At 39.7% G+C, this 19,246-nt stretch overlaps 3 protein-coding genes across 4 annotated transcripts in view; all 3 read left to right on the forward strand.

The window, feature by feature from the left end:
- Window positions 1-11,284, forward strand: part of LOC101746437 (nucleoredoxin) — a 44,323-nt gene extending 33,039 nt beyond the window's left edge. Inside the window, exons 4-6 of the mRNA XM_004929056.5 lie at window positions 6,473-6,677; window positions 8,630-8,720; window positions 9,669-11,284. Of these exons, the coding sequence (XP_004929113.2) occupies window positions 6,473-6,677; window positions 8,630-8,720; window positions 9,669-10,081 (709 nt within the window). The 3' untranslated portion in view covers window positions 10,082-11,284. The remainder of the gene's footprint in view (window positions 1-6,472; window positions 6,678-8,629; window positions 8,721-9,668) is intronic.
- The window catches only part of LOC101740827 (vitellogenic carboxypeptidase), a 281,799-nt gene that overhangs the window by 253,208 nt on the left and 9,345 nt on the right, over window positions 1-19,246 (forward strand). The window lies entirely within an intron of this gene.
- LOC101741115 (ATP-dependent RNA helicase WM6) lies at window positions 17,015-18,834 on the forward strand. Its single transcript, XM_004928946.4, has one exon. It carries the CDS (start codon window positions 17,407-17,409, stop codon window positions 18,682-18,684), a length of 1,278 nt encoding a protein of 425 aa, XP_004929003.2. The 5' UTR covers window positions 17,015-17,406; the 3' UTR covers window positions 18,685-18,834.

Consider the following 19,246-nt stretch of genomic DNA (forward strand, 5'->3'; position numbering starts at 1 on the left):
TTCTGTCTCATGCGAGGTTTGGACGTTGGTTGTTGAGCGACAGGAGGTTTTAGTCAGTTCGACTCTAACGTACCCAGCCCAGTATCCCCAGAAAAGGACGGAAGTCCGGCGATTTCCTCCTGACCAAAAAATAAAAAATAAAATAAGGTATATATTGCAAAAACATAAATAAATATATGTGTTTTTTTAACCATTATAAATTTGACACTAAGGCTGACTCATAATTATAAACGAAAAAAAATATTATATTTTATTTTATTCTGGTAAATAAAAAATCATTTTGATTATTAATTTTACTAAAAGTGCCAAAGTTATAATTCACAAATACTGAATGCGTGAATTGAATTTACTGAATTATAAATTAAACAGAAAATTATGAACTATAGAATTAATTAATTACATAGAGCAATCTTGATAAGAAAAAAAATAACACTTTCAAAATTTTGCCGCCCTAAAAAATTTGCCGCCCTGGGCACTTGCCCCGGGGCAAGTGCTATGATTGTCTGTCGACAATCATAGCCAGGACATACCTTTTTTTTTGTCAGGAGGAAATCGCCGGACTCCCACCCTCCACTGGGGATGGCGGGTGGAGTATCGGAGTCGAACCGACTAAAACCTCCTGTAGCTCAACAACCCACGTCCGAGCCTCGCATGAGACAGAACTCATGAAAAGGCAAAGGGGGGAAGTTAAAGCGTTTAGTGCAGCCAGGACATACCTAGTAATACATTTTCCAAATGATTTTGTCCGTTCTACTCAGATGACAATTAACGCGATCGTTAACTATCTGTAATCTCCCAGAGACAGACTGCGGAATCATCAAACGCCTTTGAGATTGATCGAGCTTGACTGCGTTGATCTGGCCGCGACATTACCACATTCAACTGCTGTAAATATTAAATCATATTCCAGTTGCAAAATAATATTGACCGATTTAGGTATGTGTACGGAAGCTTATCTGGGCTTTTTTTATTGCTCTCTATTGTAAGTAGACGAGCCATACGGCTAACTGATGGTTAGTGGCTAAAATTACTAATTACCTAATTCATTTTTTAATAAAAAAAAGTTTTAAAAGTTTTAAATGATCAAAGTTTTTCTTTGCATATGTATAGATTAATATTATTATACCCCATTACAAAAAAGTCTGCGTCTTAACCGCTACTTCAGTTTATAAATAAAAATATTCTTCAAATTGCAATTTGGTTTATAACATCTTGCGTAAAAAATAAATCATTAGCAAATCATGGAACATGTATTATTATCTTTTTATTGCCTTTATAGGCAGACAAGCATACGACCCACCTGATGGTGAGTGGTTACCATCGCCCATGGACATCAGCAATGCCAGAGGTAGAGACAAGCCGCTGCTTACCGTAAAATTTCTTTGTAATCTTAATCTTAAATATAATTCCATGGATGTTCGTGATAGTAGTTCACTAACTGTTTCGCTTGCCAGTATTTAGAACCGCAATAATGTAACTAATACATTCTTATGCCAAAACAACTATGAACAAGAAACAAATAAGTAGTTGATAAAAAAAAAATAAACTTCACAAAAATGTCCGGAACCCTCGTCCGCATTTCACCCAAATAAAACAAATCCTTTCGACATTGGCGATATAAAGCGTAAAGTCATCATTCTAGAATCGTCAGATGCTGAGCCAAGTGTTCGGGGTCGGAAAAGAACGGATTCATTTGGAAATTTGCTTCTTTAAAATGAAATTACAGTTTAAATATAATATAATATAATATATAATAAAAATGAAATATTATATAGTAATAAAACTGTTCAAATATTTTTAATTAGGCTATTATTTTAATGCTATACTATCTATCATATTTGATTTTTTTTTAAACTAATAAGATGTGACAGCAAAAAATATATGAAGAACCGTCACTTTTGTTGTTTTTTTTTTTAAAACATTTTGAAAGTAGCATTTAAATTTTCCTTTTTTTTTGTTTGACACTTGAACTTAACTTGGAGTCTTAAACTTGTTTCGAAGATTAAGCCATGCATTTGACTTAATACACATCTCAAACGTGTGCTTGGTTTTGAAGTCGTCGTGGCCTAAAGGACAAGATAATAGAGTAGATAATAGAGAGATAATAATGTACAAACTTATAATTTCAATTAATTATAGTCGAATTTCGACTACTATGGAACCACTAATTAATAATTAAACCATCTATCACGCTATTCACGCTACGAGCGCAATCGAATTCTACAAGATATTATTGTAACTCACACGGGTTAATACAAATTTGGGGGCTCTGTAGGAGGGGGAAACAACGATTTTCCTCCTAGACAACGTCTATTCCGTACATCTCCCCCACACCTACTGTTTACGACTGCGAAACTTCATGAATATAAAGACAGCAATTTCAGACGAACGTGGGGGGTCGGTGAACTTTCTGTCATCTTTGTGTTTTACGGGAGAGCACTTTTTCGATTTATAATCAGGTGATATAATCGAAAACAGGGAGTTGCTCGACGCATTTCCTTTATTATTGAAGGATGTTGCTTTTTCCTTTCGACGACACTAGAACAAAATAACTCTTTTTACGCGAAGGCCTTTTGTAAAACAAATTTGTATAGTCGTAGTTGTAGTCGTCGTGGCCTAAAGGATAAGACGTCCGGTGCATTCGTATATAGCGATGCAACGGTGTTCGAATCCCGCAAGCGGGTACCAATTTTTCTAATAAAATACGTACTTAACAAATGTTCACGATTGACTTCCACGGTGAAGGAATAACATCGTGCAATAAAAATCAAACTCGCAAAATTATAATTTGCGTAATTACTGGAGGTAGGGCCTCTTGTGAGTCCGCACGGGTAGGTACCACCACCCTGCCTATTTCTGCCGTAAAGCAGTAATGCGTTTCAGTTTGAAGGGTAGAGCAGCCGCTGTAACTATACTGAGACCTTAGAACTTATATCTCAAGGTGGGTAGCGCATTTACGTTGTAGATGTCTATGGGCTCCAGTAACCACTTAACACCAGGTGGGCTGTGAGCTGGTCCATCCCGCCAAGCAATAAAAAAAAGTCGAAAACAACGGAGTTTCATGTTATTACGACCCCTTTATACTTCTCTCCTTGCATCGACAAACCTCAATGCTGAGGCTCGTGGCCTCCCTAAATAACTTTCCCCTGGACTATTCTGTGCCAGTCCTGCCGGGACTGAGGTGTTGAGAGCAAAGCGGTCCGCCCAGCACATTGGAACTCTACCTCTGCGTGTTCTGCACCATAATTTTCCTGCTACCAGCAGCTTTTCTAAATTGTCGCCGTTATTTCACGCAATGTGTTCAAAGAACTTGAAACTCCTCCGCGGGCATTTAACAGCCTATTCGACTCCCGTAAATGTAATAATGATTTGAGATCGAGAAGCAGTTCAAGTTCCTGTGCGTTTCTATTGCCCATGTAGGCAGACGAGCACACGGCCCACCTGATGGTGAGTGGTTACCGTCGCCCATGGACGTCAGCAATGCCAGGGGCAGAGCCAAGCCGCTGCCTACCGTTAACTTATATTTGCAATCCAAAAATAATGCTTTCAAACGCATAAAGATGGAAGATAGTGTATTGTGCTGGCTTATCGGGGTACAGGGGTCGCCCCACGACCCTCCATGCAATTCCGATCATTTATTTTTATGACCTCATTTAACTTTGAAAGGGTTGATTCGGTTTACAATTAAAAAGAAAGTTTTATTAAAAAAATACCCGTGTTTGATATTTATCTGAATGTAAATAAAGTCTAAGTTGTTTTTTTTTTTCAATTTTTTTATCAAATGAACTTGATTTCACCTTCTCCGCGTCAACTTTGTTCAAACAATATCTATGGTTGACCGGAAGAGAAGTTCGCCCAGACATACGAGGTTCGTCAACATATGAAATTCATAAACTATCATGAAAAATGAAAAAAAAAATTGTGTTGTACCTATATAAAAATGTATAACTATAATTCTATGAAAACGCTCTGTGGATGGACGCAGTGACTCTTCATAGTAAGAATGAGCTCTAAATATTTGTAGTCGTCGTGGCCCAAAGGATAAGACGTCCGGTGCATTCGTATGTAGCAATGCAACAGTGTTCGAATCCCGCTGGCGAGTACCAGTTTTTCTAATGAAATGCGTAATTAACAAATGTTCACGATTGCCTTCCACGGTGAAGGAATAACATTGTGTAATAAAAATCAAATCCGCAAAATTATAATTTGCGTGGTTAAATTACTGGTGGTAGGGTATTTTGTAAGACCGCACGGGTAGGTACCACCACCCTGCCTATTTCTGCCGTGAAGCAGTAATGCGTTTTGGTTTGAAGAGTGAGGCAACGGTTGTAATCATACTGACACCTGCGAACTCTTATCTCAAGGTAGGTAGCGGAATTTACATTGTAGACGTCTACGGTCTCCGGTAACTACTTAACATCAGGTGAGCCATGAGCTCATCCACCCACCTAAGCAAAAAAAAAAATAACTTTGTTTGAAAGTTATATTTGGAACGTAAGATCTGAATGTAAACAAATCTTATTGTTAAATATTGTTTACTTAAAATCCTTTTCAGGGGAAAATTGTTATTGCTTAACAACATTTCACTTCTGTTCTAACAGTATAACGGACAAACAAACTTCGAACACGCTTGGAATCTTCAGCGGAGCCGTCAATACGAGCCAAACTTTTTAATTTGTCTCCGGAATAGCTTAATGGATCCTCCATAAATAACTGAATATTGTTTAGAAACTTCGCCTTAAAACATTACGGGTATTAGACATGTGCATCAGCGTAATTAATCCAATAGACACAATAACATTAGCCGTTATACTGTACAATTGATATTTAGACCTCAAATGTCTCACGGTTAATGGCGGCATTCACTTTGGACCGTCTGTGTCGTAAAGTCGTAACGATTTGAAAGTGCCTGCAAATGTCTTTTTGAAAGAAAAAAAAAACACGTTTCTGCTGATATAATATGGACAATGGAAAACAACACCAGGCAACAACTCTAAGCTACGTAGACTTCTTTCTTACTAGTGGTCCCGCAGTAGTCGAAATTTGACTATAATTAATTGAAATTGTAGGTTTGTACACTATTATGATTCTATTTTCAAAGACTATTATACTTCTATAATCACAAATTTCGCTAAGACTACACTATAGAAAAATATTAGTAAAGACAAACAATATTTAATCTATTCTTAATTTGACCACAGACGTCAAGAACTAAAGTTTGACAATAAATAAATAGTATGCATGCGTGTGTGCGTCAAATACATGGTAGTGTGTGTAATGTTTTTTTTTATTGATTTAATGTATTTGTTAGGCATAATTTTAAAAAATGTTAACATTCTGCACTCTTCTCTATATTCTCTATAAGTGTGGGAAATTTCATAGGTACTCCTCCGTCCGCGCAGTTTTCGTAAAAAGGGATACAAAGTTTTTCCTTCACGTATTAATATATAGATTCTTCCACTGCCCAGACATCTTCGTTAATCGGAAAAATATCTCATTTTAACCTATTGAATAATACATGATCTAAATGGTAGGCCCACACTCCTTCTAAGTACTGATGCCACTCTTGGATCGGAGCAGAACATGGTGAATTGAATTAACGATTGATTTCCTTCAGAACTAAACTTATCGTGCAACTGTCAATGACGAAAGAGCAAATCAGTCAATTAATTAATTTATCCTGAACTTTTTAAGATTGTTGATTTAATTTTTGTATATTACGCATCGTTCTCACAGATCCGAACCAAACTCTTCAGGACTTCAGTTCCCTCTGTATTCTGTACCGTATATTCCATGGGGATTGCTCCGAGGAATTGTTTGAGATGATACCTTCATCTCGTTTTTACCATCGCACCGCCCGCCACCGAAGTAGAGTTCATCCATAATACCTGGAACCACTGCGTTCATCCACAGTGCGTTTCCAGAGATCTTTTTTGCCACGAACCATCCGGTTATGGAATGAGCTCCCCTCCACGGTGTTTCCCGAGCGCTATGACATGCCCTTCTTCAAACGAGGCTTGTGGCCAACTTAACGGTAGGCAGCGGCTTGGCTCTGCCCCTGTCATTGCTGAAGTCCATGGGCGACGGCAGCCACTCACCATCAGGTGGGCCGTATGCTCGTCTGCCTACAAGGGCAATAGACGAAAATAAAAACAAATATTACAGAATGTCGCTTGAGTTCTGTGTGCCTATTGCCATAAAAGAAGGAGCTTTGTTGCTGTCTTGCTCTTTTTTTGCTCTCTCCATTGTTGTCTAAAGATAGACAGAGCAGAGACAGATAGACAAAGATAGACATAGCCAGATAGAAAGATAGAAACATAGATCAAATAGGATAACCTAAAAAATAACTTTGGATGTACGCAGCGATCCCAAGTAGTGCGGATAAACTCTGCTCTCGTAAAATAAAGATTGCGGGTTCAACTCAAACAATGCGATAGTGCACTAAGAAATAATAGAGAAATATTAATTCCAGAAGCGAGCAGTCGTATAATCGCACCGTGCAGTCTGTTGCCGCGGCCAACGCTTTGGCTGTCCCGTGGAGCGCTGCCGAGGCGCGGGGAGCCTTGCCCACAGCCCTGGGAGTCGCCGGTATACCCGCCCTGGTCATAGCAAACGGTGATGGTACCGTGCTCACCACGAACGGCAGGCAAAAACTTGCTGCCGATCCCACTGGCTTGGTAGGTAGCGAACATATAATATGATTTTCTATGCCAAAGTAATCATGCTTTTGATTCCAACAGATGTTATATTAATATTTATATATGTACTAGCTTTTGCCCGTGACTCCGTCCGCGTGGAATAGTTACTTTGGCGTATATCTACATACAGCGTAAGCTCTCAAAAGGGAAAAATACCCCGATTTTGAAACATTATTTATTGGTGCTCCACTTGGTCCTACTGGTCCTATTGGTCTTAGCGTGATGTTATATAGCCTATAGTCTTCCACAATAAATGAGCTATCTGATAGTGAAAGAATTTTTCAAATCGGACCAGTAGTTCCCGAGATTAGCGCGTTCAAACAAACTCTTCGGCTTTATAGTATTAGAATAGATATTTCTTCTGTGCGTGTGTTTGTCACTGAACTCCTCCTGGCTGGACCGATATGAATGATTTTTTTTGTATGTGTTTGGGTGGCGCCCTGGATGGTTTAGATTCAGGCAGTTGGCGCTGCAGTCGGTATCTTTAGGTTTTTTATCTTTCCTAGAAATAATTTATATGGCAAAACAACGTTTGCCGGGCCAGCTAGTATTAATATATTAATTTAAAACGGACAACTCTCAGTGTAATAACTCAATGCTCAAAACGAAAACTTAAATGAAGTAGGCACATTAAATGGTTGTTAAGATAGCAAGAGCTTAAAGGAGATGGTAAGGATTTTGCATCTGTTGTGGACTGTAGAATTAGGATGGGCAAGGAACTTAATAAATAAACTCGCGAGGATTGCACGTATAAAATTTTTATTTTGGGAATCTTATAATTCGCGTACAATAGGACGGAAAAAGAGAAAGACAAATCAAAGATATTTCAAAATTCAAATTTAATGTTGCCACCACAACCATAACAATAAAAAAGATTTTATACCAATTTGTTGGGTTGCCAACAGCATCTACTTACAAAGTAATATTCACCTTAAGTTTAGGTACGGCATCATAGTGCTTGCGTTACCTACCTACTTATAGACCAGAATTAAAATCTAGTCCAAGATTGTTGTACAAGAATTTATAATAGTCAGATGAATATAGCACTAATCGGTTTGGATTGTTTGAAAGTGAAATTTCTCGTAATTGGCCTGACTATTGTCCCGCACGTAGCAAAGCAAAAATCGTGAATGTTTACATGAAGACACTTGTTTAAATTCCTTCGATAATCTCACCGTCAAGACGAGAAACTCCCTCCATCTAAATTTCGTATCAAAAACTGTAAAAAATTCATATATCTAAGAATTACCTATATTTCTTTTTTCATGACTTTCCGTGGTCCCAGACCTCTTTCAGTGTTGACCGAATAAGCTCTCTTAAATAAATAATAAATAAATAAATAGTGCTTGCGTTACCTAATTACAGACCAGAATTAAAATCTCGTCCAAGATTATGTTGTACAAGAAACTATTATATTCATACGAGTATGGCGCTAATCGGTTTGGATTGTTTGAAAGCGAAATTTCTCGTAATTGGCCAGACTATTTTGCCCCACGTAGCAAAGCAAGAACGGCGAATGTTTACAAATGAAGACACTTGTTTAAGTCCCTTCGATAATCCCACCTTCAAGACGAGAAGCTCTCTTCATCTAATTTTTTTCTAAATTTTTACTGATGGTAGGACGTCTCGTGAGTCCGCACGGGTAGGTACCACCGCCCTGCCTATTTCTGCCGTGAAGCAGTGATGCGTTTCCGTTTGAAGGGCGGGGCAGCCGTTGTGACTATACTGAGAGACCTTAGAACTCGTATCTCAAAATGGGTGGTGGCATTTACGTTGTAGATGTCTATGAGCTCCAGTAACCACTTAACACCAGGTGGGCTGTGAGCTCGTCTATCTATGTTAGCGATAACAAAAAAAGAAAAAAAGAAAATTCGTATCGCAAACTGTAATGTCATATATCTAAGAATTACCTATACTATTTCTTTTTTCAGAACTTTCCGTGGTCCCAGAGACCTCTTTCAGTGTTGACTGAACAAGCTCTCCTAAAGATGGCCAGACACCCGGCCATAGTTTTGTTTGTGGGTAAGATATTAGATTTTATTTATATAAATCAAAATGCAAGGTAGTTTAATAACCTAAAAATACATATTATTATCCGCAACACGCTTCGTAAGTTTATTATATTAGATTGTCACAAATTCGGAATCTCTTAATTGTTAGCTTAAGTTAGCGTGCCAATATCGATATATTTTCAAATGCAAATGAGGTTATTTGTCTATTTCTTGTAGACCTTTGATATCGAATTGGTCGATGAGTCTGCAATCAAAATGAATGCATATAGACATGAACAAACAAAAATACCACCCATTGCTAATGATTATTTTCTAGTCTAGTTTGAAAAAGAATATTTCAGAGCGGAGCGGGGATAAATACCGAACTTAGACCATCGCAAAATAATATCATAGATAATAAACATAAATCTATATTAATATATAAATCTACAGTGGTTTTTACAGATGTTCCGTTATAGCTACTGGACCATGCATCAGATTGACTTGAAACTTGGTATCCATATAGAAAATAAGCGTACTTAATGGATAGGCTAATATTTATGTGAGTGTTGGACTGGGTTAAATGATGAGAATCGTTGTGGGGGTGAGAAATAATAATGTTAATTTGAAATACCCAGCGAAGCGGACGGGTACAACCAGTTAGTTAATAATATGATGCTAATTCATGACTCGTTCTGACTTAGAAATGATTTGTATTAAAATTTAACCACCGTTATCAGTGGTTCTTGAATCACTGACCACATTTGTCCAGTTTTGGTCCACGAAACTTTTATTAATCGTTTGTGTAAAGTTTGTGGCCACAGAACACTATTAATAAGCTTCGTTTGACCAAAGCTGGGACGTTCAGATTTGCAAAAAAGGAAGGCTTTCAGAAAGAAACTTTTTGTATAGGCCTTTGATGAGTAACTCCAATAACCTACATACGCCATTTATTTAATCAACACGATTTCTATTGCAGATGACGAAGATTCCGAAATAGAATTCGCCGAATCGGTACTAACGCCGGCCGCGGAGTCGTACTACGAGGAATGCAGCATCCAATACCCTGGATTCTGCCCGCACCAGAGCTCTTCGGACGACGAGACCCTTGACTTCGACTACCCGCCCAGGAAATCCAAGAAGCGACCGTTCAAACACGTCATGTTCTACGTCGGCGTGGACGGCACAGACACCGCGGACATGCTGAGAGAGCACATCTGCTTAGATGACGCGGTGCCACTGCTCACAGCCATCGACTTCCCGAAGCAACGGATGTTCACCATGAAGTACGGCGATGAGATAACCACGCACTCGGTACAGAACTTCCTCGACGCTTATCTGAGCGGCAATGCAGACTTCAAGCCGCTGAAGCCTTACAGTGACAAATGTTAATTATCGTAGACAAATCGTTTTTTTTTTTTTTTTATGAATTTTTTTTTTTTTATGAATGAAGGATTACTGATGGCCCGGAGGCCTTTCCAGTTTCACCAGGACAGGTGGACGAGCAAAGGCTCAGCCAGGAGGGGTGGGATTAGCGAACAGCTGCCCGAGCGCCTCCGAAGAAGACCTAACAACCCAAGAGCAATTGTTTCGCGAATTAATCTACTATCGGATCGGAATCGCGACCCGCTGAGAAGATCCGACGAGAAACTCAGCGAGCTGATATTTGGGTTAGGTTGCACGGCGACCTCTTTGTCGAGTTCGACGAGTACGGTTACCGGGGTAAATCATTCGGAGCACAAAATCGGCCGCCCAAAAATTTTATGTAAATACAATAAATATGCAATGATATTTTTAAGATTACCGACACGGCACATCCACCGCTCATACACTCGCGTTAATCAGTGTGCTCAGTGAGAGTTCCTTAACGTTTTCGATCGCGTAAAAGTTAACTTAAGTATGGAGTTGGGAGAGCGCCCCTAGCGGTAAACGAAGGGAAGCTGTTCCAACTCCATACAAATTCAAACAAACTCTCACTAAGCACACATACCGCTTAATAAAACGACTTAGGTCTGAAAAGCCTAATAGGAAGTACTAATCATCACATAAAGAAATAATATACTGTATATCGTATGGTGAAAGGCTATTTATTTGTTTTAAGCGACATTTCACATAATATACAACATTTATCTTTGTAATTAATGTTCCGTTTTATTTGCTATTTTAGTGTCAACAATTCGAAGTTTTTAATTAAACTTTATTTAAGTTCAACCCATTCAAATAGCCGAAAAAGTTTTTTTTGTTATGATATTTTTTTCCATCTTTAAATGGCTCTGCTGTAAAATTGCAAAAATGTCCCTTAAACCAATTACCCTTTCACCCTTCGACATTATATATAATTAGATAAACGCACAGATACATATTAGATCACTACTCACCTTTCTTCTTGCTCTATATGGATAAGTAAGCAATAAGTAGACTGAAAAATTTAGCAAAATGTTAAAGTTGAAATTTACGCTACTTAGTAACGAACGTCGTGTTAAGTAGGTACATACTTTTTCTTTAGCGCTGATAGTATGTGCCTATTACATTATGAAATGGAAATCGTTCTTTGTTTTATGTAGCTGGAAACTGAATAAATTATTGGGAAAGAAACCATGATGTATTATTTACCCCCACAAGATACTTTTTTTTTTAAGGAATTTTATGACTTGGTAACTAAGACCTTTAAGTCATGTCTTATTTTAAATTATATTCTTATTTTAATGAGAAATGATAATATGGAGTGAAATGAAATGAAGATGATTAATTTGAGACGTTAATCAACTGGGATGAAATTAAATTAAATGAGATGAGATGATATGAGATGAAATATTCTCAGTAAAATAATGGTTATTTACTGAGATCTTTTCAGTGGACTTTTGGTGGATCCCAAGAAGTTACGTTCAGCGGCTTTGTTTCATTTTCCCAAATTTGTGCACTTTCACAGATACTAAACAGTTAATAAACCACCGTTATTACAGATTTAAACCTGAAGAAACACTAAATAGACAAAATAAAACAAATCACACAACTTCACTCCTCGCGTTCCCGCCATAAAGTCCATTGATGACCTTACATAGCAGAATTAATGATAAAATATCTCTCTTCGACAATGTTTTTGGTATGGCAATTAGCTTCTTCCAATTAAATTATCTTACAACGGAGTAGAACTAAATTAAGTAAATTTATGGAAATAATATTCAACTACGATGAAATTGAATGAAATTAAATGAGATAAAATTAAACAATATCCAAGTAAAATGGTGGGAATTTATTATCTTCTCAGTAGCCTTTCAAAAGCTTAAAGCCGTATTTGATGGCAGGAAATTTTCATTAAAAGCTTTAACTATTAGACTTCAGTGGCACCACCTAGTCTTAATACCATTAATTTTCCAAAACCGCATTGCAATTACAATATGTAATAGCTCTTCGGATACAATTTTGTTACTCTAAGTCAGTCTTTCTCAAAGTGGGCGATAACGCCCCCCTGGGGGCGTTTGAAACCTAGAGGGGGGCGTTAAGAGGCCCAGGAAAAAATGGGGGGCGTTGATGTGGGTTAGGGGGGCGCTGTAAAATTTGTAATTTCATTTACTTAATTTACCCATTACCGTCCAATGTCAAATAGTATAGTAAGCCTAAACAGCTCACTTATTGTAAACATTGTTTACTATTTTATTTCTATATAATAATAGGTTGGGGAAAAAGTTTCATCTAATTTTTTAAGAAAATTCACAACATTTTTAATATAGGTTATTCACATTTAACTAAAGTATGTCGGTACCATTTTGTTCGATAACTTTTTGCCATCTTGTAGGTAGGGACATGATCCCATTGCTATAGAAATTTTGGGGCTTCTGATCAAAATACCGCAACAATTGGTTTTGGCAGTCCTCTCGTGATGTTAACCTGACACTGCCTAAAGAATTCTGAAGAGACCGAAACAGGTTGAAATCTGAAGGTGCAAGGTCAGGACTATACGGCGGATGCATTAACACCTCCCAGCCAAGCTCTCTTTTTGCTGAGTGGCTAAACATGTGTGAGGTCTAGCGTTATCGTGATGAAAAACCACACCCCTTCTGTTGATTAATTCCAGCCGCTTTCTCTCAACTTCTTGCTTTAATCTCATCAGTTGTTCGCAGTAGAGTTCAGAATCGATGGTCCTGCCTGGTGATAACAGCTCATAATGTATAATGCCCTTCCAATCCCACCACACACACAGCATCACCTTGTTGCGAGTTAACCCGGGCTTCGCCAGAGTCTGTGAGGTCTGACCGGCCTTTGACCACAACCTTTCTCGTACGTTCTTGTCGTACGTGATCCACTTTTCATCACCAGTTATCAGCTTCTTCAAAAATGGTTCAGTTTCATTACGTCCTAATAAAGAATCACAAATGAGTACACGGTTCATTAGGTTTCTTTCAGTTAGCTTTTTTGTGTACCCAGTTTTTTTCAAATGCGCCATAACTATTTTGTGGTCAATTCCCAGTTCTTCAGTTACGTCGTAACTACTGATATGCCGATTATGCCCCACTTTTTCAAAAATGGCATCGGTTTTATCCGTAATAGGGCGACCAGAGCGACGTGCATTTTTGACATCAACATTTCCAGATTGAAAACGCTTAAACCAAATTTGTGCTACTCTCACAGACACTGCACTAGGTCCATAAACATCGCAATTTTTTTCACGGCTTGCGTTGGTTTTTTACCCTTTTTGTACTAAAATTTTAAAATGTAATGAATATCTTCATTAGATTCACTCATCTTGACAGTACGAAAAATAATAAAAATCACACATCTTCCTAACTTTAATTGGGAATTATCTTCTTTCGAATTTAAACTTTTAATGATACCAAAACCAGCCAGATACAAATAGTATAGCCAATGAGATTTTATTACAAGTTCATATATTTTTAAGCTATTGCATAGCTTTTATCGGGGACCTTGAGCGCGGCGACCGAATCATGAAACTCCGTAACGAAAAAAAACCTAACATTCCTCACTCCGCCTACCATGTAGCTCGCGTTCAACACATTTACACGTTGCGCTTGTGTAGTGTTTGTGAATAAGCGCGTGGCGTGACGTCACACTGCATGCGCATCATGAAAAGTCTGCCCATCTCTCTCTCGCGCGGTTTAGCTTATGAGTGTGAAGGGGACAGTTAAGGTTTTGCCTTTATTAAAGTTTAATATAGCGTGGTCTTGTTTTATTATTGTTTTAATATTAAATTATCATTGTCTAATTATAATGTCATAAGTTGATAAAAAATGCTATGCAATAGCTTTACCGCCGCAGTTCCCGAGTGCCACACGTTTTTTTTTTGTCAGGAGGAAATCGCCGGACTTCCGCCCTTCACTGGGGATGGAGGGCGAGGCATGTCGAACCGACTAAAACCTCCTGTCGCTCAACAACCAGCATCCAAACCTCGCATGAGACAGAACTCATGAAAAGGCAAAGGGGGGAAAGTGAAGTGTTTAGTGCGGAGCACATCTCTCCCATCACCCTCCCCCTCGGGACGCCGGACTGGCGGTCGTCGGCGCCACGACCACCAGCCCTCTCGGTCGGCAGGCTGTCCGAAACCCGCCTAGATGGCGCCGGTAAGAATGGTCTATCCTACAGAATACCCCGCTGCGTCAGAACCAGCGTTGGTTGAGGATAGCCGGCCTTCCATCACCCGGATGCTCATGCGTAAAACGTGTGCAGAGCAGCTTGCACGTCGTCTTCTTAGGCCCCCTTCACCGGTCCCCAGGTCGACATGTCAGGGAGACCCGAAACACTTAGAGGGCCAGGGCTTGGGCGAGATCCGCCTCCCTGGACCCCGCTTGACGGCGGCGGGCCTGTGCATCTCTCACGCGCCTCGCCGCCTCCTTTTGCGAGATGGTGCACTCGCAGAAGTCGAGCATCGCCTTCCACGACTCGTCGTCACCGAGAATCGATGCCAGAACACTCGGCAACGACAAGTCGTTTCCTATTTTTGCGACGAGGACACGCCGCCACCCCCTCCCATGCGGGGCAGGCGACGAGTGTATGCTCTGCCGTGTCCAAGCCGCAACCACAATGGTGGCACTCTGCCGTCGGCTCGGCTCCGATCCGGTGCAGGATCTCACCGAAGCAACCATGCCCAGTGAGTACCTGCGTGAGCCGGAAAGTGAGGCGTCCTCTGTCACGATTCACCCAATTCACAAGAACCGGGCGAATCGCCTCGACGGTCCTACGACCAGCCGAAGGATCGGCCAGCCGCCTGGACCATGACTCCAGCACTGACCGCCGAGATTGGGCCCTCCACACTCTGATCACACTGAGGCTGGGACGCGCCACGCCCCGGGCACGAAGGTTAGCCCACCACTGATAGTCAGCGGCGGGCGCCTCCGCCTCCAGGACCTAAGGCGGCGTCCCAGCCAGTACACACGCCGCCTCGAAAGAGATGGTGCGATAACCACGGATGATCCTGACTGCGATGGTGCGTTGCGGCCGTTGCAGCAACTTCGCTACCCCCACGGCCAGTGACTGGCCCCACACGGGCGCCTCGTATAAGGCGCGTCACCTGGTCATGCCCCCCGATGTTGTAAAGAAGCCGGCTTAACGTGCCAGCCACCCCCAACAAACGAGGGACCAGATTCTGAAAGTGAACACGGAAGGTCCAACGACTGTCCAGAATGAGGCCGAGGTACTTCAACTGCACCCCGACCCGATACGGATGCCTCCAACCACGATATGGGCATCGATAGGTGGCACTCTCCGCGGCCTGTGGAACCACATGGCCTCGGATTTACTGAGTGTCACGTCGAGGCCCGATTTCCTGATTTTACCGACGACATGCGCCACCCGAGCGGTGGCAAGACGAGCAAACTCAGCAAAACTCCTGTGTCCCATTATTTTATTCTATCATCAATAGTTTTCGTAGGGCACGCGACGTAAAGAATATTTTAGGTAATTTTTTTTACACCTTGGGTTAAATTATTGGAGTTTTAGTAAGGATACCCAATTTTTTTTTAAAAAAGGTTATAGTCTACGTCACTCGGGAATAGTGAAGCTTCCAAACAGTGAAAGAATTTTTCCAATCGGCTTAGTAGTTTCGGAGCCTATTTAATACAAACTAACAAAACTTTCCTCTTTATAATATTAGTACAGATATTAATTATTACAAATAATAAAAACGCTGACTTAGGTGGCGGTTTTTATTTGAACCAGTTCTAAATTATAAACTAAAATTCTATGAAAAATTACCCATATTTATCTATAATACGAAATGATATTAATTTGTTTTTCGTAGTTTCCTTCCTTCTTGCGTCGATAATCCTCAGTGCTGAGGGTCGCGGCCTCCTCTAATAACTTTCTCCTGCATCATCTTGCGCCATTCCTGCCTGTCCTCGGCTGTATGGATAGCAACGTGGACTGAAGTTTTGAGAGTGGAGCGTATTTGGTCCGACCAGCGCATTGGATTTCTGCCTCTGTGCCCTCTCCCGCATACCTTGCCTGTTACCAGCAACTTTTCCAGATTCTCACCTCTCTTTCTGGCGATATGTCCAAAGATCTCTAAACTCCTCCGCGCGCATGTAGTGCGGAGGCGCATTGGAATCTTGAGCTCGGTAAGAATGGATTCGTTGGTTCTGTGTTCTGTCCAACGAATCCCGAGCATTTTCCTCCAGCACCACATCTCAAACGCGTCGATGCGTTGGCGGTCGGCTTTCTTGAGGGTCCAAGTCTCTGCGCCGTAGAAAAAAATGCCACCCAAGCACAGTCCATTTGGAACATAGCCCTCTTTGCCATACTGATTCGCCTTCTGAGGTCCTTTTCGGAGGTTCCATTACTAGCTATGACGGAGCCCAGATAAATGAAATCCTCTACGTCTTCCAGGTTTAGCTTATTCGTAGTTTAATAAGTTATTATTGTTAGTAGTATTATTTACTAGTCGAAATATAAATTTTTAATTATCTTATGATGAGAATCTTATATTAATGAGAAAGATATTCAACAAAAATAGTTTCGTTCTAATAAATTAGCATAGTAATAGTACAGTGAACTAGCAATTTATTTTGGTAATTCTGAATTTAAACAAACATATTGATGAGAAGAATTCATTTTTACTTTGCAAATTTGTAAATACACGCTCTGTAGCAATGTACGGACATATAATAATATGAAGAAACAATAATAGCATCTACAAATATATATGTACTACGTGGTACTACATTTAATAAAATTAATACAACATTTATTAATTAAATTAATGAAATTGTGGTTTTAAAGTTTTAGGGGTGTATAAAAAATGGGGGGCGCTGAAAAATAATTGATATTCAAAGGGGGCGGTAAAAGAAATAAGTTTGATAATCACTGCTCTAAGTATTTCATTTTTAAATACTCATAAAATGGGTCATTTCAAAAAATAATATGACATGAAAAAAATCATATAAAAGACATATTATTCACGTGCTCACGTGAAAATAAAAACTATGATTGCATTATAGCTGTTCGCCTGTGTTCTTCTTTTTACTTTACACAAATAAAATTTCAAATTAATCAAAAATCAAATTGCAAATTTAATTCTCGTAAACTGTTGAGTGGCGAAAAAGCCAAGTGGCACGTCATATTTAACTGTCAAACATAACAAAAAAAGTTTGGATTGACGCCAAAAAAGCCGAAGCCGCCATTATTGTGAAATCGTATTGTAAAAATAAATTTCACGTGCTCACAGTGAGTACGATACAGTAAACAAGCTAATTAAACTAAAGTAAATCATGGCTGACAACGACGATCTTCTCGACTACGAAGATGAAGAACAAGCAGATCAACAGACTGCTGACGGGTCTACCGAAGTGGCGCCAAAGAAGGAGGTTAAAGGATCCTACGTATCCATCCACAGTTCTGGTTTTAGAGACTTCTTACTTAAGCCAGAGATACTCCGCGCTATTGTTGATTGCGGTTTTGAGCATCCTTCCGAAGTTCAACACGAATGCATTCCGCAAGCCGTCCTCGGTATGGACATACTTTGCCAAGCCAAGTCCGGTATGGGTAAGACAGCCGTGTTTGTTTTGGCAACATTGCAGCAGCTGGAACCCTCCGAGAGCCACGTTTACGTGCTTGTAATGTGCCACACCAGAGAGTTGGCTTTCCAAATAAGTAAGGAGTACGAGCGTTTCTCGAAATATATGTCAGGAGTCAGAGTATCAGTATTCTTTGGTGGTATGCCAATTCAGAAAGACGAGGAAGTCCTTAAGACAGCATGTCCTCACATTGTAGTGGGAACTCCCGGTAGAATTTTGGCATTAGTAAACAGTAAGAAACTTAATTTGAAACATTTAAAACACTTCATCCTTGATGAGTGTGATAAGATGCTGGAATCTCTAGACATGAGGCGAGATGTGCAGGAGATATTCCGGAACACTCCTCACGGGAAACAGGTGATGATGTTCTCAGCCACATTGAGTAAAGAAATCAGACCTGTGTGTAAGAAATTTATGCAAGACCCAATGGAAGTTTATGTAGATGATGAAGCCAAACTCAAGCTACATGGACTGCAGCAACATTATGTGAAACTAAAAGAAAATGAGAAGAATAAAAAACTCTTCGAACTACTTGATGTATTGGAGTTCAATCAGGTGGTTATTTTTGTGAAATCAGTACAGCGCTGCATAGCTCTGGCACAACTGCTCACCGACCAAAACTTCCCTGCCATTGGTATCCACAGAAATATGACCCAGGATGAGCGTCTCTCCCGCTATCAACAGTTCAAGGACTTCCAAAAAAGGATCCTGGTTGCAACAAATTTGTTTGGCCGGGGAATGGACATTGAAAGGGTAAATATTGTCTTCAACTATGACATGCCTGAAGATTCAGATACATATCTACATCGTGTCGCCCGCGCAGGAAGGTTTGGTACCAAAGGTCTGGCCATTACTATGATATCTGATGAAAATGATGCCAAGATCTTAAACCAAGTACAAGATCGTTTCGATGTGAACATTACAGAGCTGCCTGAAGAAATTGAGCTCTCTACCTACATCGAAGGACGATAGATTAAGTTTCATTCCCATACCTATTTACTGCTGTGGCTCATTTTGTTGGTAATTAGACTGGCCTGCTTTAACATTGATTTGTAATACATTGAGCCACATTTACTGTTTAACTAGGTTTATCTAATTAAAGTGACATTTCATATTGTGATATCTGAGTGTTTTATTTCTTTACCAACAATTTGGGAGCTTTCATCGTTATCAGTAAGACAGGCTGTGATATGTTTAACTTTAGAATGTAGACAGGAAATTGATATATTTATTTTGACCATGTTCATATTAATGTAACAAAATATCCATTTTGAACATATCATTTTGTCTTTATGACTTCATATTTTTATATTCTTAGACATGCAAAATTTACTGATATTGGATGTTAATACTTCACACAAATACTACTGGATGCATTTGGATAAAATTTCATGCCTAAAAACTTCAGAATAAAACAAGCCATAATTTAATTTAGAGTACCTACGTACAGTGTGAGAGGTGGGGTGCAAGTAGTTTCAAGAAATTACTGTTTTTAGAGCCTTGCTATAGGATAATTATACAGGAACGCGACCAG

This window comes from Bombyx mori, chromosome 16 (genome assembly GCF_030269925.1).
Source record: "Bombyx mori chromosome 16, ASM3026992v2".
NCBI classification, from domain to species: Eukaryota; Metazoa; Arthropoda; class Insecta; order Lepidoptera; family Bombycidae; genus Bombyx; species Bombyx mori.

Excerpts from the sequence above, each read along its gene's own strand:
- LOC101741115 (XM_004928946.4), top strand. The coding sequence starts at position 17,407 with ATGGCTGACAACGACGATCTTCTCGACTACGAAGATGAAGAACAAGCA.